At 45.7% G+C, this 27226-nt stretch overlaps 7 protein-coding genes across 7 annotated transcripts; 4 read left to right on the top strand and 3 right to left on the bottom strand.

Moving 5' to 3' along the window:
- The first annotated feature begins 3951 nt into the window (after nucleotides 1-3951).
- Nucleotides 3952-6087, top strand: LOC131282931 (uncharacterized). Its single transcript, XM_058312477.1, has 4 exons — nucleotides 3952-4012; nucleotides 4554-4779; nucleotides 4866-5059; nucleotides 5147-6087. The coding sequence occupies exons 1-4, from the start codon at nucleotides 3952-3954 to the stop codon at nucleotides 6085-6087; spliced, it is 1422 nt and encodes a 473-aa protein (XP_058168460.1).
- Nucleotides 6088-7364: 1277 nt separating this feature from the next.
- LOC131282929 (inactive hydroxysteroid dehydrogenase-like protein 1) lies at nucleotides 7365-8384 on the top strand. The gene is made up of 2 exons (XM_058312474.1): nucleotides 7365-7518; nucleotides 7603-8384. The coding sequence occupies exons 1-2, from the start codon at nucleotides 7365-7367 to the stop codon at nucleotides 8382-8384; spliced, it is 936 nt and encodes a 311-aa protein (XP_058168457.1).
- A 2664-nt stretch (nucleotides 8385-11048) lies between these two features.
- On the top strand, nucleotides 11049-12225 carry LOC131282927 (inactive hydroxysteroid dehydrogenase-like protein 1). The gene is made up of 4 exons (XM_058312472.1): nucleotides 11049-11232; nucleotides 11294-11527; nucleotides 11594-12054; nucleotides 12118-12225. Exons 1-4 carry the CDS (start codon nucleotides 11076-11078, stop codon nucleotides 12223-12225), a joined length of 960 nt encoding a protein of 319 aa, XP_058168455.1. The 5' UTR covers nucleotides 11049-11075.
- A 114-nt stretch (nucleotides 12226-12339) lies between these two features.
- Nucleotides 12340-14124, bottom strand: LOC131282782 (ribosome maturation protein SBDS). The gene has a single exon (XM_058312324.1). It carries the CDS (start codon nucleotides 13152-13154, stop codon nucleotides 12393-12395), a length of 762 nt encoding a protein of 253 aa, XP_058168307.1. The 5' UTR covers nucleotides 13155-14124; the 3' UTR covers nucleotides 12340-12392.
- Nucleotides 14125-14418: 294 nt separating this feature from the next.
- Nucleotides 14419-15633, bottom strand: LOC131282925 (zinc finger protein 813-like). The gene is made up of 2 exons (XM_058312471.1): nucleotides 15572-15633; nucleotides 14419-15510 (listed from the first exon to the last, which is right to left on the bottom strand). Exons 1-2 carry the CDS (start codon nucleotides 15596-15598, stop codon nucleotides 14419-14421), a joined length of 1119 nt encoding a protein of 372 aa, XP_058168454.1. The 5' UTR covers nucleotides 15599-15633.
- Nucleotides 15634-17319: 1686 nt separating this feature from the next.
- On the top strand, nucleotides 17320-18500 carry LOC131291200 (ER membrane protein complex subunit 3). The gene is made up of 2 exons (XM_058320395.1): nucleotides 17320-17962; nucleotides 18026-18500. Exons 1-2 carry the CDS (start codon nucleotides 17404-17406, stop codon nucleotides 18253-18255), a joined length of 789 nt encoding a protein of 262 aa, XP_058176378.1. The 5' UTR covers nucleotides 17320-17403; the 3' UTR covers nucleotides 18256-18500.
- A 2578-nt stretch (nucleotides 18501-21078) lies between these two features.
- Nucleotides 21079-22677, bottom strand: LOC131281698 (protein phosphatase 1 regulatory subunit 14B). Its single transcript, XM_058311045.1, has 4 exons — nucleotides 22465-22677; nucleotides 22264-22338; nucleotides 21471-21512; nucleotides 21079-21120 (listed from the first exon to the last, which is right to left on the bottom strand). Exons 1-4 carry the CDS (start codon nucleotides 22675-22677, stop codon nucleotides 21079-21081), a joined length of 372 nt encoding a protein of 123 aa, XP_058167028.1.
- Nucleotides 22678-27226: the final 4549 nt, after the last annotated feature.

Below are 27226 nucleotides of genomic sequence, written 5' to 3'. Positions count from 1 at the left end.
CACGAGAACAATCGAACGAACAAACGATCTCTTTCAGTGCAGCGAACTGAAGCTCGCGTATCGATAAATCTTAGAAACCTGAGAATCTTGTACCGGGGGTGGGTGGCCACCATTGCGCCTCACAAACACACGACTTGAGTAATCTCGTTCGTTTTCCGAAGGGAAAGGGCTACCGGCGGGGGCGATTAATTAGCATGTATTGTTTGCAGAAGAAATGAACGCCCTACAGTTCCCGTGACATGATTCGAAAGCGGCATACGTACGTTTGGAGGAGGACCTACGTCAGTAAAACAATGGCCGCGCGAAGCCTTAAGCAATAAAAGGCCTATGTTGTAAGATGAAGGATGATAGTAACGCGATCATCGTTGTGATAAAACCCAAAGCTAGAATGCTATGTACGTGTGTGTGTTTGTGCTTGCATCTAATCATGCTTCTAAGGTGAACCAATTTCCGTGAAATGAGATGCTACCGGTATTGCTTCTGGCGCTTGGCGTGAGAGAGCCGTTCGACAATGGCAGCATAAATTATGCATCTATTGATGCACACCCGCACACCATCCACCCCACCTCACCCGGTGCTTCCCGGTGGTCAAATCGCTTTCTTTTCTTCCCGTCGTACCATTTAACCTCTGCCGCCGCCGGAAGGCGTTTGGGTTGGGGAGTGTACAATTCGGGAGCGAGCCCATCCATTTTCCCGTCTTCGATTCTTCGACACACTACGATGCGGCAGCCGAAAGGGTAGCCGTCGTTGTTGGCATTGAAAACACTTCGCGATAGGCGTGGGATTCGCTCGGAGCGAGAATCTGCGCACGGGCCGGAAACCCGGGGTGAAGACGAGACACGACGTACGTTGTTAGACCGACGTTGATTAATAGTTCCAACACCAGGTTCCTGGTCGGGCGAAGGAAGGAAAGTAACGGAGCAACAGGATCGCATCCGCGGGTCGTTCTCCGGTAGCCTAATGAGATGCACTCTCTCACCTCAATTCCCTCCGACGACCACTCACTCGCTTGGATGCGCATCGATGCCAATACCGTCGGGCGAACCGTAAGTCAACGTGTAACCTTTAACCTCCTCGGGGTTGGGGTCTCTCGTCGGGTTCTGCAAAAGGGAAGCTGTGCAGTGAAGCCGGTGGTCCGCCATCTAAAACCTGGGAGGAAATGAAACGAGAAATAAATAGTCGTACCGGGCGAACTACTTGTTCAACCCCTGTCTGTGCCTCCGTCTGCCTCCCTTACCCCGCTAGATCTCGCTTTTTCTACGCCTTTTTCAAGCCGGTGAGTTGTGCTGGAACATGCACCACGGTGCAGATATAGGTTAATGTTACTAATTGAGTCGTTCCCTGGGCCGCTGTGTCTCGCGCACTGTGTTGTCTTCGCACCGAGCGAACGAGCCGCCATCGGTCTCGGCCCTGAGTTTTGTGTACGTGCCCTGAATACTCCGTCGATGCTCTGGATCTGGTTGGTTGCCGGTCCGAGGGGCCCATTGGGCCTCGGGAAGTAAATAGTGCCGCTCTCCAGCAGCCAGTTCCACGCCGGCGGACGGGATGGATTTCTGGAAAATCTGGATTTTGTCGCATGAAATGTCAAAGGACGCATATACGCGCGCGTACGAGTTCGCTAAAGTGGAGCAATACGGGTTTACCCTGAACCGTCGGATGGTTCGTCTCGAGGGACGAGAAAACGTCTGTCGTGGCGTTAAGGTGGTATTTATCTTTCCCGTGCCTTTTTGGCTGAAACAAAAACGTCCTAAAGTTTCAAAGTGACTTTTTCGGCGTCACAACGTTTGGGGTTCGTCGCTTTTGTCGTGAAGTCTTTCGTTAAGTCGAGCCTAAAAGGGGTTTGTAGATGGTAATGTTTCATTTATTTAAATGAATATTTTGAGTCTTGCTCAGTGAAGTCCGCATAATAGAAATGGAAGCTTTTATCTGCAACCTTATCGAATCTTCCGGAGAAAGTGTTGCAGTTGAGCGCAGTTCCCAAATCAAACTTCCAGATTACTCCCTAGTAATAAATAACTGAAGGTTAGTAAATCAAGAGGTCGTGCCTTCGTGATGTAGTTTCGCTCATCGGACAGGCGCTAGCGCCCATTCTATTGATGGTCTTTTCATCCGGAAGTGGGTCGTTACCGCTCGGTTGATCACGAATGGCCTTTCCTTACCACGGAGCGTTGTTCAAAAGTCGCGCCGTGGCGCTATCTCCCGCTGGTGGCGATCGGAGGCGTGAAAAGCTGTCCATCAACCGAACGCGGGAGTTAATCAGTCCAGAGGCCGCCGGCGCATTGTGACAGCATTTCGGGACGCGCTGTTTTCTAAACGAATCACATCAGTCGGTCGGTCGGTGACTAATCCTCTCCAGACGGGATTTCTAGGCAACTCTTTCAAGGCAGTATCAAAAGTATCGGTTACCGTTAACCCTATCATCGGTGGTGGAGTGATGATGTGGGTAGATTTAGTGCGCCGCCCGTACATGACGGAAAATTGGACTGGATGATGGGAAAATGGCCATCAACACACTGCCGCCAAAGGGTCGGGGGTTGAGACTGGCGGTGGTGGTGGTGGTGGTGTGTGCGTATAACACACGCCGATGGGAAATTACCAGTTGATGCCCCGAAAACAACCCCTCCATGAGGACCATGGGAACTGGACAGCGACGGTCGAGGGCCGGGTTTGAAAGTAATTTTTCCATTTCTCAACGGCCGAGGCAGGAAAGGTGCGTTCCATCGTCTTGGGTCGATTGGTGGCCACAGGAGATCTTTTTAGGAGGATTTGGCGTAACACTCTTGTAATTTGTAATTGTCGGCTTCGATGAGAGGTTGATGGCGCACCAATTTCCCAATTTCCCAGTTTGGAAGAGAGGGCGTTTGCGCTGTTCTGGCGCGTTGTTTGTACGGACGGCCATATTTCACGGAACATAAGACTCGCCACTTCCGACCGATTGGTTAATTTGTGGAACAGAAAAAAAACGGGCACGCTTATACGGGTTATCGCTGAGGGTTCTGGAAAACCAGCCGAAATGGGGTGGAGGTAACCTTTCGGAGGCTCCCGAGGGAACATATTTTTCCACCAAGAACAATGGCACGTCTTGAGGTGATCTTGAGGAAGCATCACTCCAAAACGACGCCGAGCACACCCTACAACAACAAAAGGGAATAAATTAACATCCATATTAGTCACTGGCCTTTGGGGATAGCATCGAAAAATGGGGAAAATAACAATTTCCCCCCTCTTCCGAATCACCGTTCTTCTCGTTGTTGTGTAATGAACCAAACCTAACGGTCCCTCCTTCTCCTCCTCCTCCCGCTCATGTGGGGGGGGTCATTATGCTTGCGGTGGACCCCAAACAATTGGTAAAGTTGTGCACCAGCTTAGCACAAAAGGTGCACAAAAGTGTGTCAGTATGCTAAGTGGGTCAGCCACTTTGGAAGGAACTGCTGATTATGGCCAGAGGGAAATGTCGAGCTCCCCGGAGATGTGGAGAAGAATCTTGGGCATCTTAAACTTCAAGAGAACCATGCATGCGCGGCAGGTGTTACCTTTAAGTTACCGTGGAAAATGTGGAAAAACTCCAAGGTGGAAAGCCACTTTGTAAAGGGTGGGTAATGTAATTGCTGGGAAACGTAGCCTTAAACCCGCTTCGTCGATTGTAAATGCTGTGGCTTTTATGGTGAATATAAGAATTTTAACAGTTGATAGTTATAAAATTATGAAATTGGCTGTTTGTTGATGCTCCGTGTCAATTTCACTATCGTGGTTTCACTTTACGCCTTTCGCTAGCAGATTTAGTTGACAAATAATTGCATACTTAACCCTTCGGGGCAAAGGCCACCCGAGGAGACCCCCGCAATACCCCCGCAATTGCTTTTGATCGATCGAATCGCGATACTCTCCGTGGTCTTTTCCGGTAAACGAAACCCATTTGGCAAACGGGGCCAAACGATCACCTCCTTTACCATGTTGGGGTTCCTCTCGGGCCATGATGATTTGCATATCATTCATCAAACCGATGCGCGGAGTGAGTTTACAAATCTCCCCGATCGTCGTCGTCTTCGTTCGCTGATACTTCCTCCGATCGGACGTCATAAACGTTTACCCGGCAGGATGTGTAAAGATTGACCGGGAGAGGCGATGAATGAGTAGAAAGCAAAGAGAAGCAAAAAGAAGCGACCCTTCCCCTGCGGCGATCGTTTGGTTGTTTGTTTGCTAGTGACGACATTAATAATATTGCACCGCAGTAAACCTATTTCCACGCCATCTAAGGCCGCCCAACGTCCAGCCCCCGTTTGCTCGCTGATTCTGTAAAAATAGGTCAAGCTGATTCGGGATCAGCTCGAACTCTTCGCGCCAGCATCGGGTCCGAAAAGCCAAACCATGGCGTGATAAGTGGGACACGAATTGATGCCGCCTGCCGGTACGATCTTCGGGGGGGAGGTAACGCGAGGGAATTTTATATTTGACCATAATCTTCTCGATAGACCATAAAGATGGCGCGATATAAATGTTTTATAAGTTACTTACACATGTTCCTCGTGTGGTTTTATTTGTCTACCCTGCAGAAATTCGATCGCTCTCCGGTGAGCCCGACTACAAGTCGATCAACCTGACCTGGGAGGTGGAAAGTGTGCCAACTGCCGACGATCGACCTTCGAAAGGCCGCGCCGTTCATCTCGGAAGCGAGCGGGGCGGGGCACGATCCTTTAGCGTGTTCTACTGCGAGCTGCAAAACTGGGGTCCTCATCGATGCCGATCGAAAATCGTCACGGACGAGTCGACTCCTAGTGGGTAAGGAGCTGAGGAGGAGAGGGGAGAAGGGCCGACATCGGGTGGCGAATTGACACACGTTTTGTGCGTTTTGTTGTTATTTGAAGGAAAAGCAAGCAGTACTCGCTGTTGGTGAAGAATCTCCGCATGGCCACGAAGTACTCGTTCCACGTGAAGCCACAGACGAAACGGAGCGATCCCGGACAGCGGGGAGGTGGCCGAGCGGATGGTTCCGGAGTGTCGGAAGCAACCAACAGTGAAGGCAACCACGGGCAAACGATCATCATACCGACGAAGGGATGTAAGTCTTAAGGCATGAATGCAGCTCCCGCCAAGTGTTTGGATTAATAAACCTCTGCTTCTTCTTCTCTTTTTCTCACGGGGACAGTTTCGGCGCATGCCACACAATGTTTGCCGCACGCGTCGGAGATCGAAGTGGAGACGGGACCGTACTTCGGCGGTCGGATAGCGGCCGAGAATGGGAACTGCGGCGTGAAGGGTGATGCCAGCAGCCCGCAGGAAACGTACATGATGCGCATCGACCACGAGCGGTGTGGAAGTCGGGTGAGCACGCGGGATCTGACCGTCGAGACGGATATCACCGTGCAGGAGAACCAGGGCATCCTGACGCACAGTACGCGCCGCTTCGTCGTGGTGTGCACCTTTCAGCCGGACACGCTGACCGTGCGCGCGAGGCTGGCGCTGCCGGGCAAGGGTGGTGCAGCCCCGGTTCCCTCAGAGTGGTGGCCTGCGAACGGAAGGAACGCACGTGTCCGCCAGTTTAACATGGTTGGGAAGAGTGGCCTGGTGCTGAAGGGATCCCGCGAAGACGACGATAATGGGGAGCAGCCCAAGGGAGCTATCGAGGAGGAGGAGGAGGAAGACACTGGAGTACCGGCGGAGGTTCGGGAGCTTCCGGCAGTGCAACCGGTGGCGGAGGATGTGACCGCCGAGAGGGATGGAAAGGCCGCGAGGCTCTTGACGGAAGATATGGATGACGTGCAGGACTTGAATGAAGCCGGTCACGGATTGGTGGACGAGGTGGACGAGTACGGACAGGACGACAAGGGACCGTCGGAGACATCCTCGAAGACGGCCAGCTCTCAACGAAGATCCTCTGGTGGAGCGACACCCGGTGCGAGTACTTTCGACACATCCGGACTGCTCATTTCCGCCTGCCTGGCCGTGATACTGGTCGGCGCCTTGGTGTATCTGCTGCAGCGGGAGTTCAAAAAGCAACGTATGATCCACCAGCATCAGCAGATGGAACGGACCGCATCGGAACGCAGGCGAGGTGGGGGAGTGGCCGCTCCCGGTGGCACCATGTAACACCAACAACAACAAAAACCGCGGAATACCTGTGACTGCAACAACTAGGCTGATAAGTAATCGCTAATATAACATTTTAACACGAACGCAACCCAACGACAAAAACATGCAGGAAGGATGGAAGAAAGGAAGGAAGGTTGTAGAAGAAACGACACTTCCACATGAGGTGGCGTAAGGAGGCAGTAGCATCTAACTTTAGTTCAATAGGTCGTCCACCATTTTCTCTGACAATTGTCCGCCCTTTCGTCGTTTCAACGGTTCTTCTCTAACCCGTGCCTATGCTTTCTCGTTTCCTTTGAAACAATTGAACGATTCGCGTACCGTTGGATGGTTGAATGCAAGGGATTCCTTTTCCGTCGGTGTTCGTCCTACGTAGGCGCTGCTCAATGTTTCAGTGTACGAAAATGACTTAGCATAGCAACGAGATAGAACATACAAACAAACAAACATTTAACAAAGTAGGTAGATTCCCTAATCATAGTGGTACGTTCATTTCGACTGTCTAACATTAATACAAGGAAATTATGTAATACAAGGTAGTAAGTAAGTGCAGCCCTTCAGAGCAATAGAAAAGAATTTAACTGTCTTTAATAAAGATTTTAATCACAATCGTATACTATGAGATATTTTGATGAGGCGATGAGGTTAGCGCCAGTCGTTTTGGTTTTATTTGTATAATTGTTCAGACGTTCTAATAATTTCCTTTCAGCTGTAAATTTTAAGCAGAGTATACAGACGTTAAACGTTTAAAAAACTAAATTAGATCAATGTTGGCAAAGTGAGTCAATAGAAGGAAAACCAGTGCTCGTTTGGTTGTACGCTCAATGTTTCGGCTGACTGTAAATTGGTGATAAGACTTATCCGATGAAGACAAACAATGGGGAACGCGTGTTAAGTTTTATGAAACACACGCTAATCAAAAAGGGGCCTTTCAGGTCGACATAATCGATCGAACAGAAGGTGGTGCATTTTAATGTTTATCATAGCACGGTGCGGGAGCAAACCGTTAGCAAGATAACAACGATGCCCTTTGCCCCAGCACGCGGGAGCAAAGTAATCAACTGTAATTCGCTCGCAAACGCGTGTTCAAAGGGGTCATGGCGCTGGGCGAGGTGCAGTAACTGCACATAATCCCACGGCCGAGCGTGTTGCAGCAAAGATCAATATCCACCCGTTGGAGGTGGAATGAGTCACAAGCTGTAGTGTGGTTGGCGCATCAACATCATCAGTTGCATTCCGATATTCGCATCCAGCGGTAGTTACTTCGCAGGTTCGCGATGCTGATTGGCGTGATTCTTGCCCTCGTAGGGGCCTATTGTACCGTCTGTTGGTTTGTCGAAAACCTCCGAACGCCGGCTCAACTGGTCCTAAACGGATTGCGGCAGCTTTTCGACGGGAAGTCGTTCACTGACAAGTACGGCGAATGGGCTGGTAAGTCACCACATGTGTGTCCGCCTTAGTAGGCGCTGGTTGTAGTTGTAGTAGGCGCTGGTTGTGTAATTTTTTCCTTTCCAGTTATTACCGGCGCCTCGGATGGCATCGGTAAAGGATATGCCCACTATCTGGCGGGCAAGCAAATGCAGCTGGTGCTGGTGGCCCGTGACGAGGCCAAGCTGAACCGCGTGTCCAACGAGCTGACGAAAAAGTACGGCGTTCGAACGATGGTACTGGTGGCGGACTTTACGCACGGGGAGGAGGTGTACGAACGTTTAGAACGGGAGCTTCTACCGCTTGATGTCGGAGTCTTGGTGAACAACGTGGGGCTCGGATACGAACGTGGCATGTGCGTGGAGGAGCTACCGAAACGAACCCTTCGGATGCTGCTGAAAGTAAACATTGAGCCAGCGACACTGCTTTGCCACGCGCTCGTCCCGGGTATGAAGGCACGTGGCCGTGGGTTGATTATCAACGTTTCCTCGCTGTCGGCGGCAGCTCCGGCACCCTTCCTGACCGTGTACGCCGCCGCGAAGGCCTACGTTCGGAACTTTTCAGCGGCCCTACGGGAAGAGCTGCGCCCGCATCGGGTCGAGGTGCAGACCGTTCTGCCGGGATTCGTGCGAACGAACATGACGCAGGTGGTCGCCACCGAGTTCAAAGACGGACCCATTGCAAAGCAGCTCGTCTCGCTGAACAACTTCATGCGCTACGCTGGCTTCACCATCGGTAAGACGGACCGGACGTGCGGACACTGGTCTCATGGGTTGCAGTGTGCCGGACTAAGTCTCGTCCCGGAACGCGTGCGCATTTTTGTTCTGAAGGTGATTTACAGTCACTTGCGTAAGGCGACGGCAGTTTAGAACAGGCAACGTTTACTTACAACTAGTTTAAGCCGTGCTCCACGTGTTACGCGTTTTAAGTCCACATCATTATAATAAATGAGTACATTTTATGTTCAACCAAATTGGGCTTATGTTAAGATCGATTCCGGTAAGTATTAATCATTTGCGTGCAATGCAACAGATCTGTACTCCACATTTTGTAGCGAATATCCTTCTGTTATATATTTTAACTTTTTTGTATTGTGTATGGAGTTTTGTGTACACTAAAAACTCGCCCAATCACATCGTTACTGAATTGAAGAATAAAAATAAAGCTTTCATCGAGGTTATACTAAAGAACATTTTCACTTTTGTCGCTTTATTATTACGTTATCCGAAAAGAGTTATTTAGGTAAGTGAAACAGTTTGAAACTATTCGCAAATATTGCATTTTATCCGAAAAGAGTTCCTCAGGTAAGAAAAAGTACTTCAAATCCGTCGTTCATGGTAAAAAAATGTAAATTTTTAGCTCCCTAAATCGGGTTAAAGTAGACATTTGAGGTCGAATAATTGATCGAAAATCGATAAAAATGTAGCTCCTGTTACCTACTGAAAATCCTGCGCTCCTGTTATAAAAATGTAAATTTTGAGCTCCAAAAATTGTCCCAAAATGGACATTTGAGGTCGAAAAATGGATGAAAAATCGATAAAAATATTGCTCCTGGTACCTCCTGAAAATCCTGCACTCCTGTTAGAAAAATGTAAATTTTCGGTCCCCAATCGAGCTGGTCGGGTCGTGGAATCGAGCGAAAAAGCGGCCAAAATTGGAGATTTGTAACAGGAGCGCAGGATTTTCAGGAGGTAGCACAACTGGTCGAACCGGTAGAGCTGGTAGCGGTTGAACCGGTAAGTTAGCCGAGACACCCAATCGGACACAAGCCTTGGGCACAAGTGTCGGACACAAGTCTTGCATACAAGTCTTGCGTGCAAGATTTTCGTACAAGTTTTAGGTTGGGCACAACTTGTGTGCGAGACTTGTATGCAAGGCTTGTGTCCGAAACTTGTGCCCAAGGCTTGTATCCGATTGGGTGTCTCGGCTAACTTACCGGTTCAAACGCTACCAGCTCTACCGGTTCGACCAGTTGTGCTACCTCCTGAAAATCCTGCGCTCCTGTTACAAATCTCCAATTTTGGCCGCTTTTTCGCTCGATTCCTCGACCTGACCAGCTCGATTGGGGACCGAAAATTTACATTTTTCTAACACGAGCGCAGGATTTTTAGGAGGTACCAGGAGCAATATTTTTATCCATTTTTCATCCATTTTTCGACCTCAAATGTCCATTTTGGGCCAATTGTTGGAGCTCAAAATTTACCTTTTTATAACAGGAGCGCGGGATTTTCAGGAGGTAACAGGAGTAAACCTCAAATGTCTACTTTAGTCCAATTTAGGGAGCTAAGAATTTACTTTTTTTATCATGAACGACGGATTTGAAGTACTTTATCTTACCTGAGGAACTCTTTTCGGGTAAAACGCAATATTTTCGGATTATTTCAAGCTTTCTAACTTACCTAGGTAAAACCTTTTCGGATGATATGTAATAATTATTCAACACAGGAAGTTAATTTATTATTTTGTTAAGTGTTTTTATTTATTCTTGAGTTCGGTAACAGTAATGGAGGCACGCAGGATAAACTTATACAAGATCTTGACAATTTCAAATAGCCGTCAAGTTGCGAAACGTTCACAAAATCATATTGCAATGTATTTATTGGAAAGATGAGTTTATGAACTTAATATTCATTTGATTCTTTGCAACAGCAATGAAGGATCTGGTTCTTCTTCTTCTTCTTTCGCTATGCGAGTCGGGGTATATCCTCCTACGCTAAGTCGAACGTTTGTTCCCTTACTCGTAATCAGAGGCGTACCGACTCTGTCCGAACTCCTATGAAGGGGCTCGTCCTTTAGGACCGGCTAATAATAGCCATATGTCCACCCGCCGGCCACGGGAGGGATAATTCCTTCCGTTGTCAGGACACAAGAACTCGTGGTCCGCTTGATTGACTCAAACAGAACGAGATGTGCGGCAGCTAGGATTTTTCTGACCTGAGCTCCAGCTCGGGGTGACCACGCGGTCGTGCCGTAACCTTACTTTTCCGCTAACCCTTTCAGGAAACTTGTGCACTGCTAACATCCGCTCTGATGCGACGCCGAACTGGAACTGGGAAGGATCTGGTTACTGGTTTAATTTTAAAAGCAGTTCCCCATGGTGAAGCATATGTCGTGAGCGTTTGATGGCCAACACGCTTCACCGCCTACTAGAATTAATGTTACATGCGGACGACTCGATGCTAAAAGAACATACACCGATGTTGGAAGCTGCCTTGCTTGTGGGTCTGTAGGTACTTTTTTTTTCGCGTAAACCTAACGGTGCTATCGCGGCCAGCAACGAGAGCGCCACGCACGAACAAACGTTAGGAGGAGAGCGTGATAAGACGTGCCTTTTTTTCTTTCTATTCACCATTTGCATCGTGGAGGCAAACTGCGTCATCATTAACGAAGGCAACGATTCGTAGAGAGCCGAACAAAACGTTTATCCGCGGAAATGATTCCTCGCAGCGCCTCTTCACGATTCCCATCGACCTGGGGTACTGCGCATGCCGTCAGCTGGCGTCGACGTTGGATTCGGCAGTTGTGAGTTGATAGTTGCCGCAGCGAGAAGCGTTTTCGCGATGCTTTGCTCAATATTGACATTCTTGGGGCTGTACAGCTTAGCCTGCTGGTTGTACGAAAACATCCGCACGCCAGTTCTGCTAGTGGTCAATGGGATTCGCGCATTGGTTCAGGGTAATCGGCGCAGTTTGTCACAAACATATGGACCGTGGGCTGGTGAGTATCTCGATGAAAAAGGAAAACCTATGGCCTTTTTCTATCCATCAATCCTTTGCAGTGATAACCGGCGGATCAGATGGAATCGGGAAAGGTTACGCGAACTTTTTAGCCGGGCAGGGCATGAAGGTGGCACTTGTTGCCCGCAATGAAGCCAAATTGAAGAAAGTTGCCGAAGAAATCAGGAACAAACACGGGGTAGAGACCAAAATTGTAGTGGCCGACTTTTCGAGGGGAGAGTCAATCTTCGATCATCTTGAAAGAGAGTTAGTTTCCTTGGATATCGGAGTTCTAGGTAAAAGTGTGATAACTTACCGAAAAGTAGAACATATTTAAACATCTCCTTTCACAACTATTGCAGTTAACAACGTGGGAGTCATCAATGAAAAACCTGTCAGACTAGAACGTATGGAAAAGCGACTACTGTGGGATTTAATCAACGTTAACATGGGAGCAGCGACGTTGCTGTGTAGAATTTTAATTCCTTCGATGAAGCAGCGAAAACGTGGCCTGATTATCAACATTTCATCACTGGCATCGCTGGCTGCAACGCCTTATCTTACGGTTTATGCTGCGACGAAAGCCTACATGACTAGCTTTTCGGATGGTCTTCGCGAAGAGCTCCGCCCTTTCGGTTTGGAGTGTCAGACCGTTTCACCAGGTTACGTGCGCACGAGTATGACCGAGTACTTTGCCCCGGCGGAAGGTGAACCGAGCGAACTTTCAAAACGTGTTATTAGTGTCAGTGATATGATACGATACGCGGGGTTCACGATAAGCAAGGCAGATACCACGACCGGGCATTGGTTGCATGGTATTCAGGTTAGTAAAACGAATAATTTTAAAGTTCTTCGAAACAATCACTAATCTTTCATTATTCCACAGACCGCTGTACTGAAAGCCTTTCCTCCGTCATTACGGTTGAAGATTTTTAGCGAACTATACACACAACTCTTGGAAGAGTACTCTGACGAGAAGCATAAAACATCATAAATAAGCTATTTCCGATAAGCTGTTTCCTAACCAAATTTGTAAATAAAACAGGTACGTTCTACGATTATCTAATTCATTACTTTATCTTATTGTACAATTGTATCAGAATTTGATGTCAGGTTTTGTTTATTTTACAATATAAAACACTTTAACCAAGCAACAAATGTTTACTCCAGAACCTCCTCACCTTCTTTGATCTCTTTTAAGTTTAACACTTCCAGAGCACCGGCTCCTTTGGTTTCCGTGCGGATTATTTCATCCATCTCACGAAAGTGGCCAGGATCGATCAAGCACGTCAGCATCAATCGCTCTCCCTCCCATTCTTCACCTTCGGTAACCGTAGAGCTTAGCTTTCCGATACGATCCTTGAGCCGTTTGGCTTCCTTCGCTGGTAATGTCACCTTCAGACGCATCTTTGCTCTTTCCAATGGTATCGATTCTTTAAGCACTTTTATAACGTCCAGCGCCTGCTGCTTTGCATTACGATGCGGTTTGATGGAGTAATGGATGTCTCGCATTGATTTTTCGATTATTGAAACCGGATAGGGACGCTTCGTGTCCGGATTTACGCACTTGTCGGCTACGGTCGTCGCTATTTCTTTGAACATCGAATCGAGCTGGTCCTGGCGTTCCTTTTCCGAAACCTGCAGTTCTCCCTTGGCCAGTATCTCTTTGCAAATCTCCGTCACATCGTCCTTGCCGAAAGCCTTCTGCAGTTGCTCTGTTTTGGCCACTTCGCCTTTCGAAACATTGTTAAACACCGCTACCGTTTGCAGCACTTCATCGAGATCCTTTTCCGTGCCTGATCGCCATGAGAGCACTTTGTTTTTGTAGCATGCGATCTCAAAACGCTTCCCGCCTTTCTTCATACGCACCACGGCTACATTTGTAAGCCGTATCTGGTTCGTCGGTGTGAATATTTTCGGCATTTTGTTCCCCGAACACTCCAGTTGTTTTTCCGCAAGCGAACGATGCAATGCACGTTTGTTTACGATGTTTCATACCCCGTTGACAGCTGTCATATGATACCTGAAGTTGGCTGCATACTTCTTCTGCTACTATTGGTTGCGTGCAAGAAATTGAAAATTCAAATTTTCCGTGAAATCCATCAACTCGTTTCCACTCCTTTCAGCTGCTTATGGACGTTGATTCGATGGGTTCTCAATCCAGCGTACTGCTTAAAGCTTTGGTTACACATTTGGCATGGGAATCGGTACACTTCTTCATGTATGTACGAATGTGCCTTTAAATTACTCTTCTTGATAAACTCCTTCCCACACTGTTCGCACTTATGGATGATGTTTCCTTTTCCCAGCAAATCGTGCTTTGGATGTTCTTTTGATTCATGAATTGCCAAGTCAACCTTTTTGTAAAACACACTCCCACAAATAGTACAACAAAGCTGTTTGCCGTTGCTGTGCACCTTCATATGGCGCAACAATGGTGCTTTGGTGGAAAACTCTCGTTCACATACATCACACTTGAACTCTTTTTTACCAATGTGCAGGCGCTTATGTACCCGTAAACTGTTGTTAAAGCGAAACTTCTTTCCGCAAATATCACACCCAAAGGGTAAATCTTCCTCATGCAGAATCCGGTGACATCTGAGGGCACTTGGGAAACGAAAAGCTGATGGACATTTATCACACTTGAATGGTTTCGAATCGTTATGATGTCGCATGTGCACCTTCAAATCCTGCGCATATTTGAATGATTTGTCACACAACTCGCAAGCTATACGCTTATTTTGGTGATGGGTGCTAACATGCTTTTCCAAATAGCATCGGAAGCCAAACGTGCGATCACACTGATCACACTTAAATCGTTGCCTGTTGTGTTGATTCGTACGATGGATGGCAAGTGTAGCCGCAGACGCATACCAATTACCACACAATTCGCATATCAAGGACTGTTTGGAAAAAAAAACCGGCGTAAAGGTTTAAGTAGTTAAATTTAGTTCGAACATTGTATGTATGCTTACTTCTGTGTTGATATTGGATGTCCGTTTTGCTGCACATTTATGATGCTTAAGAGCTGCATCGCCATTGCAAAGTATGCCACAAAAAGGGCAAACCAAATCGGATTCCTTTTCTCCATGCTTTACTTGTTTTATGGTTTCTATTTCCATATCTAATGGATTATCAACAATTTCCTGAAACGTGGGAGAGTTTAGTTTTAGTCGACCATAGCCAATTAGAAAGCTTTGCATATTCTTACAGAAGCGACAGTTGTATGATCTACCAGACTGAATTCAAGATCACCCAGATCCTTTTCTTCAATCAGAATGAGCTCGGTAAGTTCGTCCCCTTCTTCGAGTGTATTTTTTGTACACTCTACAACAGTGCACTGTAGTACTAGCGGTTGCTGGTCTTCTGCCGTATATTCTAATGTTTTATCATTTGCACTGATAGAGAATTTAATTTTTGTGTCTTCTGTTTGGGTTTCTTCTATTCCATTGACTTCGTTGCATGAATCTTTCGGATGCAATCTTGCATCATCCTCGAATGCGGACAACCGTTTACGACCTTTTGGTTTTGGGACACCTTTGCGGTTCCATCCATTTTTGGGCTCAGCAACTTTGAGACGCTCCAGTCCTAAAGCCTTCCAATGAATGCGACGGTTGTGATTCTCTAGATAAATCTGCTTGTTAAAACTATGGCAGCATATATCGCACTGAAACTGTCGACCACGTAGTCTTCCATGTGCTTCCAGATCGCACTCCCTTTCAAAAGCACGATAGCAGAAACTACACTTGAATGGGAGACTTTCCTCGATGTGCCGTTTTCGGTGCTTAAGCATCGCATAGACACTATCGAAGCAGTTCCCACAGTCTGGACATACTCGCTTCTGATGGTTACGGAGATGTATCCTCAAACTTTTCAGATGTTTGTATGCCATGCCGCACACATTACAAATGTGTGATCTTTCCTCCGTGTGCACTTGCTTCAAGTGCTGCTTTACAATGGAACTGGTAGCGAAAATCATTGAACACTGGGGACATTTTACTCCTTCTTTTGTGTGTCGAAAGACGTGGCAGTTCAATGCAGTTTGCCCACGGAACGCCTTGGGACAGTGCGGACATTTATACGGAGTTTCGCCTGTATGCAAACGAAGGTGGCACGTCAAAGTGCCTTTGTGTAGAAACAGCCGGTGGCATATTTCACATTCATGCTGCTTAATTCCGTAATGAATTTTCTCATGCTGCCGAAGCGTAGAGTGGAATTTGAACGATTTCTTGCAAAATGCACAAACAACGCTCCTACCATCTTTGCCTCCTTTCTGAGCCTGTTGACAAAAGTAGTGATTAGATGGTTTTTCGATGCCACATATATTTTGCGAGATGGACCTTTGTTCTAATTTCCGTTGCGACCATTTTGTTGCGCGAAACCTGGCATGGATCGTGTGAATCCTGTGTAGTATTAATTGTTTTTACTGTTCAGAGTCTCACTGCACTCAAATGCACATCAAATGCAAGCGTTTGTTTACTTTTTAGAATGACAACAAAATCCGACCCGGTTGACAGAAATTCAAATTTTCTGCTGCTGTCATGTACTTCCAGCAAGAGTCCCAGCAACCTCCCAGCAAGTCAAAATTTGACGGATCGCCCATGTATTGCCGCACACATTTGCATTGGTTTGCTTGGTGGTGTGGGTGAGACTAGCTCGCGTGTAGGTGTGTGTGTGTGTGTATGGTATATTCTACGAATGTGATATTTTTTTCTACCCGCAGAATGCTGCGGTGAAATCAAAACATTTGTTTTTTGAGAATTAAGTCATCGGATGTTTATTATTCGGATATTTGCGATCACACTGTTTTCTGACTTACCAGTGTAGAGTTCCAGCCTCTGCAGTGGACTTGTCGTCCCAGAAAGATCCAATTCTTAACTGCATATGCGATCCAGCTCATGCACCATTCGACGCATTCTTTAGCTTTGGTTTTCATTCCTAAAAGTAAAAAAAAGTTAGAATGTTACTGATTTAAAGTTCCTAGTTTTCCATCATTTTCATACGTTTATTAGTTTGTTCTTACCTCAGCAGTATTAATGGCACGATCATAACACTTGATGCTCAATGCACTTGCGCCTGCACTCTGTGATTGCTATGACCAGAATGCGCAAATACATGATGCTGTGGTTGCTCCAACAAGAAACACACTCACATATCTCAAATACTATTCGTACGTAAGTACGTGCCTATACGCGTATAACGACACAGTAAGCATTTGGCGATAGTTTGGTGTTGCATGGTTGCAAAGGATAGAATATACATAGGACGCATTCGCACCTTTTCTCTCCCTAAGAAAACGACCAACGCACACATTCTAATTTCTAATCATAGAGTTAAGGGGGGGAGAAGTACAGATTTTTGGATGCGGGGACCCAAAATCAGGGTGAACTGACATTTGTCGTCAACCGGGGAGTAAACATTGAATCCGACCTGTTTAGTTGTCATAACTATCCGCGAATCAAAAAGCGTAAGTTCTGCTGGCCTTTGGTTTGGTTTCCTCGAAGTTCTGAGAAGATCACAATTCGTAGTCACACGAAAACTTTTTGCCTTGTTCGGGACGATAGGTAGATCTCAAATTAGTTGAGTCGTGATGGAGAAGGAAAACAAAACCACTGTCGCGGATAATGGAAGGAAACAGGGTGGCCGAGGCGATCTTCAATCCCTTCCGACGCGACAATATTTGGACCAAACAGTGAACCCGATACTACTCCAAGGCTTGAAGGCGCTAGCTAAAGAACGTCCCCAGGATCCCGTGCAGTATTTGGCCAACTTTCTTTTGAAAAACAAAAATCGCATTGAAGAGACTAATGGCAACACCACGGAAGAAGGACAACAATAAATAACATTCAAAGAGTAGCCGGTAGTTTGTTTACATGTTGGTGAAAAGAATGTAAGAACGTGAAAGAAACGTTGATAAAACACGATGTGGATTACAATTGGATTTATAAAACAATTTCCGTGAATCGAAATTTTCATGAAAATAAAGAAAATTAAGTTTTGTTAAAAATATATGTCGGTGTATACACCTTGACTGTCAATTGGCAAACTGTCAGCAACGTAATTGTCATTAGGTTCTGTTTTTGGAAAATAAGAAAATTAGTGCGCTCGCTAGGTGTTCTTTGCCGTATTTTGAACGTTTTATCAATTGTGATAACATTTCCCTCGCAACACGATGGCTGAATTGTTGATAGACCCCAATATTCGTGGTTGGGTCTTTTTGCCAATCGTTGTAATAACGTTCCTTGTTGGAATCGTTCGGCACTACTTCTCCATCCTGATTAGCTCGCAGAAGAAGGTGGAACTGACGCAGATCCAGGACAGTCAGGCCATGATTCGGGCACGATTACTAAGGGAAAACGGAAAATATCTCACCCAACAGTCGTTCGCCATGCGTAGGCATTACTTCAACAACGAAGAAACGGGCTACTTCAAGACCCAAAAGCGAGCACCACCGAGCCCTAACTCGACGGCGATGCTGTCGGACCTAGTGAAGGGCAATTTTATCAACGTTCTACCAATGATCGTCATCGGAGGATGGATTAACTGGATGTTCTCCGGATTCGTCACGACGAAAGTCCCATTTCCACTGACACTTCGTTTTAAGCCGATGTTGCAAAGAGGCATCGAATTGGCCTCCCTTGACGCCGCCTGGGTATCGTCTGCTTCGTGGTACTTCTTGAACGTGTTTGGCCTGCGAAGCATCTACACGTTGGTGCTCGGAGAAAACAATGGTACGAACAAAACGCACAGCAATATTTGCAACGTACACTATCTAATTTTCCTTTTTTCCGTAGCCGCGGATCAAACGCAGTCCATGCAAGATCAGATGTCTGGTGCAGCCGTCGCAATGCCGCAAGATCCAAAAGCTGCATTCAAAGCGGAATGGGAAGCACTACAGATTACCGAGTACCAAAATGCGCTTGCCAATGTGGAAAACGAGCTGCTAGCCGTCAGCTCTGGAGCCAACGAACAATCGTCCCTTTCCCATCTAGCAGCGCGCTCCGACGATGGAATTAATTCGTAAGAAAGGCTTGTAGCAAAATCAACTAGGCTAAAACTTAGAGGCGTTTTAGAGAACTAGAAATTGTTTAAATTATCCACCATCCTCTGTCCGGAAAACGGGTTCCGTTTATTGGCCACACCTCCATCTGCATAGGGTCTCTTTTGAAAGGGAAACTTGTAGTATGAGCTACAATAATTTCAATTTGCTAGTTAAATAAAATATTGAAGTCATCGTATGTCGTACAACTCCACGTACGCAAAGTGGAATGGACTAAATAAATTAAATAATTTGATCAACCATAAAACTATTGATTGCTTCATTGCCTTTTGCTGATGACATATCTTTCGGATTCAATGGAAAATGTAATTCGCTCCCGTTTTTGTAAATGTTTATTACATTTTATGTCGCGTCGTCCGTTGCAATTAGTCCTTCCATATGTAGATAATGATGTTTTTTTTTCTCTTTTTTCCATGCTGGTGTTACAAACGCTCCTTAACTATTCAATTAAATTGGCTTTTCAACGTCCAAATCGTTGGCTCCACATCCATTTCATTGTACCTCATTGGCCATCCTTCGATGGTGGGACCAAGCATCGAAGGAAAATGTGTATATTTAGAGCTAGAAACGTCCTGCTGCAACGAATTTCGATAACTTTTCTCTGCATAATACATTTTCCCTACACCAAATGAGAAATTTGCCACTACAGGTAGTGTGTTACGTTTTGGTTGATTCAAGCATATTCACAAAATCCTGTTTTACACGGCTCATCGATACAAAAAGCGCTCTCTGTGTTATTGTATATTTCCCAGCAGTTCAGATCCACGTTCTGAGGAACGGTAAAGGTTAATCGACTGTTGGTGACTTTCTTAATCAATACACACACGCACACTTTTCCAGATGCTTTTAAATCAATTCAGAGTTTGTTCTAACATTTCATTTTAACATCTATTGGATGTTCTAATGTGGTTGGACACACGACGTTCGCAAGGAATGCATGGTTCTACACTGATCATGGACCGGGGTGTTCAGGGGAGCTCAAGGAGAGAAGGATAGGCAGAGCATGGTACATCGCGAGGAAACAAATCTATGAAACAACACACTTGAGTAATTGGAAGCTATGCCTATGCTCATTTAAGTTCGATTAATAGGACAAGGTGCGATAAGCTGCACGCAACGACTAACTAACTTATGCGAAGGGATGAGATAAAGTGTAGTACTAGTAACAGCTTACTAAGATATGACGTGATATGATGATGAGAATATGCGCGCGATATATCGAGTGTAGATTTCATAGTAAGAATAAACTGGCAAATCAAACACTAGCAGCTTGCACGCAGCCCTTTCTAGGGCCCAAATTGCGCAACATAATCAACCCCTAGCAGGACGGCAAGAAAAGTAAATAATCCATTCTACATAAAACAGTACTAGAGCAATAACTGTATTCTAATACTTTACACGTTTAGCACACGGATTTTTCTCCAGTAACACCATGCAATAGAGAGTTTTCTCCAACACCACGTGCGTGGAGCTTTCGGAAAACTTCCAGCATTTTTGGTTTACAAGTACATTTTAAATATTTATTGCTTGCTCTCTTTTTTTGTTTTAATTAAAAATGTCTCCACCGGATCACGTTGATCAATGGTTGAGTCTTGAGATTGTGACCTGACATGTGATCTTTCTTATCTTTGCGTCATCCTTACAATAATACTTTCTTGAGCATTCATGTGTAGGTTGGTTTGAAGCTGCATTTCCTAAGTGAATTCAGCACTTTTTTTTCGATGTTTGCCCAACATGGGCTGAAGAAGTGCATTTTCATTTCGGTTTCGGTGAATTAAACGACATAAACATATCAAATTTTCCTGAAGTCTGATGATTTGTCTGATCACGTGCGTGTGTGTTTGTGTGTTAGTGGCTGTGGTGGTGTCCAGGACTGATTCTTGGCAGTGTATCATTCAAAAAGTTTCGGAGCGTTTTCGATTTCGTCTGAAGGATTAAAACTCGAATGAGTATTTGATACTGTTAAAAAAACCTTAAGAATGCCTAAGAAAAAAAAATTCCTTAAATGAGACAAAAAATCATATGATTAATTATTTATAACTTATTTCATAATTTGTATTCTGTTCCTGCGTTCATCTCATGCGACACTTATTAGTTAAGTGTAATTTACGTAGCTTCAGCTCCCTCACATTTCGTTCGCTTTTCCATCTATCAAGTTCTATTATCAAGTTATGTTTCATTAAACGTGGTCATGCACCTTAATGCTTCTTCCATCGTTTCCTTGCTTTAAGTCTATCTTATATTCGTTTAAAGTATTCTTTGGAGAAAAATTAAATCTTTCTCTTCGCCCACATACTATTTCTTTCCTGCATTCCTCATCAAACCCTCACTGGCTGCACTGGCTAGTTCTTTCGTCACTGTTACCCACCCACATGCTGCTGTGAGGTTTTCCGATCGGAAAAAGGCAAGGATTTTTTTTTCCATTATTTTCTTAATATGCCAAAAGCCACCCCGCTCCCTCCGTTACCCTTGTGGTCAGACAAAAAAAAAGTTTGGTTGAAGCTGGCGAATGCAGCTTCGTCGACCGTGTTTAACGCTTTTACTATTACACTACCAATGAGCAGCTTCCATCCACGCACGGTACATTCGGAGTGTTCTTTTCCGTTGTATGATTGAAGTCAATGCGCTGACGTAGAACGAACCCGAATGTCCTTGCCGAAAGACTCGCTAGAACGGTCCTTGTGTTTGTGCCAGGGTGGTGGTAGCGGCGGAAGAGTGGCATCGTTAAATCATAATACATTAAATTAATTTAAACGCTACGCTTTAAACTGAAATGACCAGTCCAGCTCAGAGTGTTTTGGCTCTGTCCAGCAGATCGCTGATGAATTTCTGAAAATAGATGTGAAAGAAAAGTGAAGATGGTTTGTAGTGAACAGGTATATCCCCAGTTTTTCAATGAACGTAATGTAACTTTTAACTCTTGTATTTTGTGTTACGAGCTCCAAAGTGAGCAGACATACCGTAACTATGCCGTTTGATTTAATTAAATTAATTGGAAGAACGTGTTCAGCAGATTAGGTTAAGGAAACTCCGAACCGAAATCACAACTGAAGCATCCAGCATAAGAAAAAAAAAGATGCCACAGTAAAGAAGCCACTAATGAAGGCACAATGCACTGGAGCATGATGTAACCGAAACAGTTTGGAGTATAGACACGTAAATGAACAGCGGATGCTTACCGATATGTCTTGCGGTGGTCGTTTGCATGCGGAAAGAAGGCTCTGAAAAACACAGAAAGGAACGAAAACGAATTATATGGTGAAATCAGTACGAAGCCGATGGGCCACGGTTGCAGCACGGCTTGTCTGGCTTTGGTAGGCTGGATTGTGCAATTAATTAGTTCACTGAATTGGTGAATTTATGCCTGCGCTGCGTTGGAGATACATTTTACGAGCTGGCCTTCGGACCAACCTACACTCGCCTTGGGTTTTGTGGAGGCCGTGAGCTTCCGTTGTGGGATGAATGTTCCCGATCCTATATTCCAACGGCATTCGCTCGAATTGGAGTTGCGTACAAGGTTACCTACGTTCAATCAACGTTAGTTTCTGGATGGGGAAATATTCCTCGCACGAGAATACCATGTACACATTCCCACCAGTCTATATTCCGCGTGATCGCGTGAATTTATTTTCATCCTTCAGAATGCTCATTTATAGCTACGGGATTTTTCCTACGTTCCTGCGACGGTACGGTACACGTCTTTACCGGTTACCATCTGCCGAATGTTTGTCACGGATTTAAAAAGAACAGAACACCGGGAGCACAAAATCCGATTGTTATGATACGGCAGTTAAAAATATAATCTGGGACCGCGATCACGTTCGCACATTTTTGTATGTCCGCTCGCCCCGCGCGTTTTGTCGATCTTCGAAGGCCGAATTTAATGGATTCCCAATCAAAGGAAGGTTTTTCTTCGGCCTGCCCGTTATCTGATCCGATTTGACCGATCCGTGTGGAGTAGAATATACTTACAAATAGATGCGATCGTCTTATGTCATCGGTGTCCATATCGAGAATCTCGTCAATATCCACATCGATTGCTTCTGTCTGCAGGCCGCCGGTTTGGTTTGGGATCGAAAAAGAAAAGTGTGTAGAACAACACACGAGGAGACATATTAATTAACCACCCAATGAGCTCGTCGATAGATCGCCACCGATAGGCGGACGACTTACGGGTGGGTCGAACAGTTTCTGCAGCTCGTCGTACAGCCACATCTCGACCGCTAGCCGCTTCCGGATCAGACTCATCTGGTGGGAGCCGTACTTGGCCGTGAGGAACTTTTCACGCCGTTCCTTGACTTCACCCTTCTCGGTGAAGTTGACGCGCAGACCGGTACGCCCTGGTGAACGCTCGCAGTCGTTCATGGTTTCGACGCCACACTGCATGGTCTGTTGGTTCGACTCCTCTTTACAATGCTGCTGGCGGTTAATCGGCTCAGAGGCTGCGAGGTGGTGGATCCACCTCCGAATTCCTGCCGTTCGAACTGTGTGTGTGCTTCACCGACAATTTACTACTGCCCGAAACTCTTTGTCCCTGCGTAGAGGAAATGCGTGGAACGAGAGAGAGAGAGAAAAGGTGGGATTTCATAAATTAATAACACTTTAAGTTAAACTGATAGTTCAATGAGGCCGACCGACGGGCGGCACGACTTTTCTTTCTTTATAATCAGAACTAATTTATCTTGTTTCTGCTTAAGGCGGCGTAGGTAGGTTTTTCGGCTCACTTCATCGACCGACTACCACCACCACCAGGCGTGGCCAACCCCAGTTAAGCTCCTAAAGACTTTCTGTCCGAACTTCGTTCATCAATAGAATAATGCAAATGCAGACCCCACACTCTCTCACACCCTGGACAAGGTGTGAAGAAGCATCGATTCCACACCTCGTTGGGGATGGAAATTCGAATGGCACGAATACCCTTGATGGGAGTCCGCATGGAGACATTTCCTGAATTTCCCGCGGAGTGAACATCCCCATTACACGATAACATTTATTGTCCATTAGGCCTGGAGTGCGTCCCAAAACGACGATGAATCACGTAAGTGGACCACGGGAAGGTCGAGGGCGCTCAGTTTGGAGAGTGGGAACTTCCATTACGCATCCGAAACCGAACTCATTCTTTATCGCGCCCTCGTACCACGTAGAGATTGCTTGGGCTGGGGCTGGAAAGTAGCTTCTCATCATCTTGCACGAAACTTTGCCCGTCAGCAAAACTACCTATCAATAATCACATATTTGTACGTCGTATCTACCACGACGTCAAATGGTGAGGAGGCAGCAATAGAGCCTCGGTATCAAAGCGTCTCTCCTGTTGTTCAATTTGACGGCAGGAAGCGAACGGTAAGATTAATTATTTTTAGAAAAATGATTTATTCAACTATCTTCTTCCATTTTCGTTTATCAACCCAACACAATTGCTACGTTTCAGGTAACGATGTAACACGGATGTCTTCTGCTGTATCCGGTTTGGGGACGAGCCGTGTACGTTTAATTGCATCCTGATTAGCGCTCGATTAATACCGCTGAAGTAGAAGTTGATACGATAATGCGTTATCACATTATCACGACAGCGCCGTATCGGAAGGAAGCCTTACGCCAGGGAAACACGATTGTGCAGAATATTGTTAAAAGTTCTCATTGAATTTTAATGACCCTGTAATGTAAGGTAGACGCACCATAAGAAGTATTCGAGGATTTGTATTGGATTTACGGTCTGTATGATTTCCTTTTGTAGTTTCTGTAATGAGTTGTATACAAATTGTTGTTAAAAAATGGTTACACTAACATGCATTTATCGCAAGTCGTAACAAAACTAAATCTCATACATTGTGAAGATAATTTTAGCTAACAACAAAAGCGGACAAGAGTTTGCTTCGGCGTTCAGCGGATGTGTTGTGCTCTAATTAAAATGAAATTACCATCACTTTGAATGATGCACCAACGGGGGATAACCCGTAGGGGGCACAACAAACCGGCACAGCGTTAGAATAACTGCCTTCCGGAACGCCCCGCCATCTGCTAATCGGTCAAATGGATGAAAATGCATGTCCCCGGAACCGGAATACACATATATTCTGACGTCCCACCAACGTCAGATCGAACAAAAGGGGGGAAAACTCACTCCGACGAGGCCCGTATTTACCACCCCGTCTACCGTTATGATGTGTCCCGGAAGTGCGCTCCGAAGAGTTGGAGCTCGGGGGTTTTTTTGTTACCTCAACCTACAAGTAATCATGCTTGGTGTTACACTTTCCTGCCCCCACACAGCCACTGGCCTTTGTGTAGAACAATGCAAGCAGGTGCAAGACCCGAGACTTTTGCAAAAGTGGTACACTTTCCGGACACATAAACCTGACGACGATCTGCGACAACACAATGTTGCCCTGGGCCGGCTGTTTTCCATTCCCCGGGGTTTCAGGCGTCAACTTATGCGCAATCATTCCCAGACAACCCTATTCTCTATTGTCTGGCCGTGATGTATGCACATGCATAGTTCATGGTGCAGCGAGGACTACGGACGGCAAGAAACGTCGCGCCATCATTGGATTGCTTCCTTATTCCATCCGTGTACCAGTACATCATGTGGCCTACATGTGCCAGTATTAATTATTATTGATTAAAAGGCTTTCGATGCAGCTGACCAAAACAGGCGATTTGCATTGTGACCTCTTGTCATATGAAATAAAAACATAATCTTTGCGTATGCTAAGGTATTCAGGCTAACTGAAACTGCAGACCTGCCCTTTGTTTGTCTGTGTCCTAGAAAAACGACTCAACCCAACCCATCATCATGTCGTCCCATGATGTGTGGCCTTATTGGCATTCTTGTTTATGATGGCGCATCGAAGACACTCGCGTTGTACTTGGGAAAACATGAGGTGGTTCATTGTAACACGAACCGGCATCCCGCTTTGATATGTTGCGATGCTGGGCCAACGTTCTCCTTGCAGCCCTGGAAACTCATCATCCATCAGCACTTTACATTTGCTGCACGAGACTCGAGTCGAGAGATAACTGACAAACGTCCGTCACTCACGAATGCATTGATGCTTTGATGTTGATCAATCCATGTACCTTTGAATGCACATTTGTTCACCCGCCTATCATTTAGTGGTGGTACAACAAGGGTAATGAACTCGTCATTCAGAGAATGTATTGTCTCGTGCGATGCAATATATATACAGTATGAAACCATCTAAAAAATATATCAGCACATTGTCCCATCCTTATCTTATGTGGAACGAAATACATTTACAAATGATTTTTCTTATTTGCCGTACAACCTGTAAATCAAATGATATCGTGTGGCACATGATGCCGCTGACGCAAATCGTTTGCGAGTAAAAATAAGATTGTGTATTTATCCCGCGAATTGCAACAAGTACTGGCGAAACATTTGGTTTTCATCTGCGTCAATTTGTTAGCGAAGATCAACGCGATCGCGACGTTCCGACATACTGAACACGTGCGGCAGTGTGCAATGACATCAGAATCGGAACTGATGGAACTGTCTCGTCGAATCAACAGCATTTGAAATCGATTGATTTGTTTGCGAGACACGGAACTCACGTTTCCTTAATTTTCCCTCAGAGCTTGGCTCGTGAGGCAAATCATTTATGTTCATGCATTTGTAACCATAACTCTAAGTGAGCACAGCATTTCCATTGGTGCAATCTACACTGGCCTTGCAAAGCGCCCTCAAACCCCTCAGGTTATATTATGCACAAGTATCGCCCTTCACCAGTTGTGCATCGTATAACCGATCTTACAGGCCGGGATGATCGGTTTGCCTCTTCTACTTGACCGAGGGGGGATCGTGCGTAACGACCGTCGAGTTAATTGAATGTGAAATGAGCACCCATTTGGCGCTAAACCAACCATGAGAGACACAGCACGGGTTTTTTTTTGTTTCTTGCAGAACACACTCGATCTGTTTCATACGAATATAAACATAACCAGATGCATACCCCGTACCAACGCTCAACTTGACGCAATGGCCCTTTGGATGGGGTCGTGGCTGTGTTAAGGAGGAAAATGCTAGGAGTCCGGTTTCACCGGAGTGCACCAAAAACGCCATACGAAGTAAACCAACTTGCGAGGCTTCGTTTCGACACAAATTATTAACTTATGTATGCTTGGCCTAGGCTTATGTTCGTATTGGAGACACAGACAACGTTTTTAATCCAATTAAAATGAGTATAATTTTTGCAACAATAAGTCCCACTAACGCTTCCGGAGCTTTCGCTAACGTCCATTGGCTACAAAGAATTAATTTATTTAAACACGGCTAGTTGCCGCTTAGTTCTACAAATACCTGCAATGCATCGTTATTATTTATGGATTGGCTCGAGGAACGTAAGGCTTAAAGAACCTTCCATTCCGCAATGCAAGCGTAGAAGGATACTTTCCGCATCCCCACAGTAGTAAGTTATTTTTCGATCGAAGAACATCCTTAGGTTTAACTACCGTCGTTTGCAGGTGCTGAACGTTTTGTATAAATAAGCATGCAACCTCATTTGCTAATTTGAGAGAACCCTAGAAGCCGAGAGGAACTTCACACGTGGTAGTAATATTGAATCGTAGCTAAAATAGGCGACCATTTGAATATAACCTTTCAGTTAAGCAACCCCAACCCAGCAAGTGAAACGAAGGTGAAAAAGGTTGCACCTTCCAGGAGCTGGAATGATGTCAGCAGCCCTTTCCACTCGAGTAAGACACGTTCGCCAAGATGGTGCTGATTTTGTGAGGAGCCTTCGCGTCTACAAACGATATGTGGATGGAAGTGTTTGAAAAAAAGAGAAAAAAACACACAAACTTGGACACGCCAAGGGGCCTCATTTCATTCGATTCTCACCTTTTCGCTGCGAGCGGGATACTCGAGAAACCGGTTACTTCGGTCACTTCTGCGAACAGATCACGTTTTGCGATCAGTTAT

This window comes from Anopheles ziemanni, chromosome 2, assembly GCF_943734765.1.
Source record: "Anopheles ziemanni chromosome 2, idAnoZiCoDA_A2_x.2, whole genome shotgun sequence".
Taxonomy (NCBI): domain Eukaryota; kingdom Metazoa; phylum Arthropoda; class Insecta; order Diptera; family Culicidae; genus Anopheles; species Anopheles ziemanni.
The sequence above is the reverse complement of the archived record's forward strand: the minus strand, read 5'-3'. Positions and strand labels throughout refer to the sequence as shown.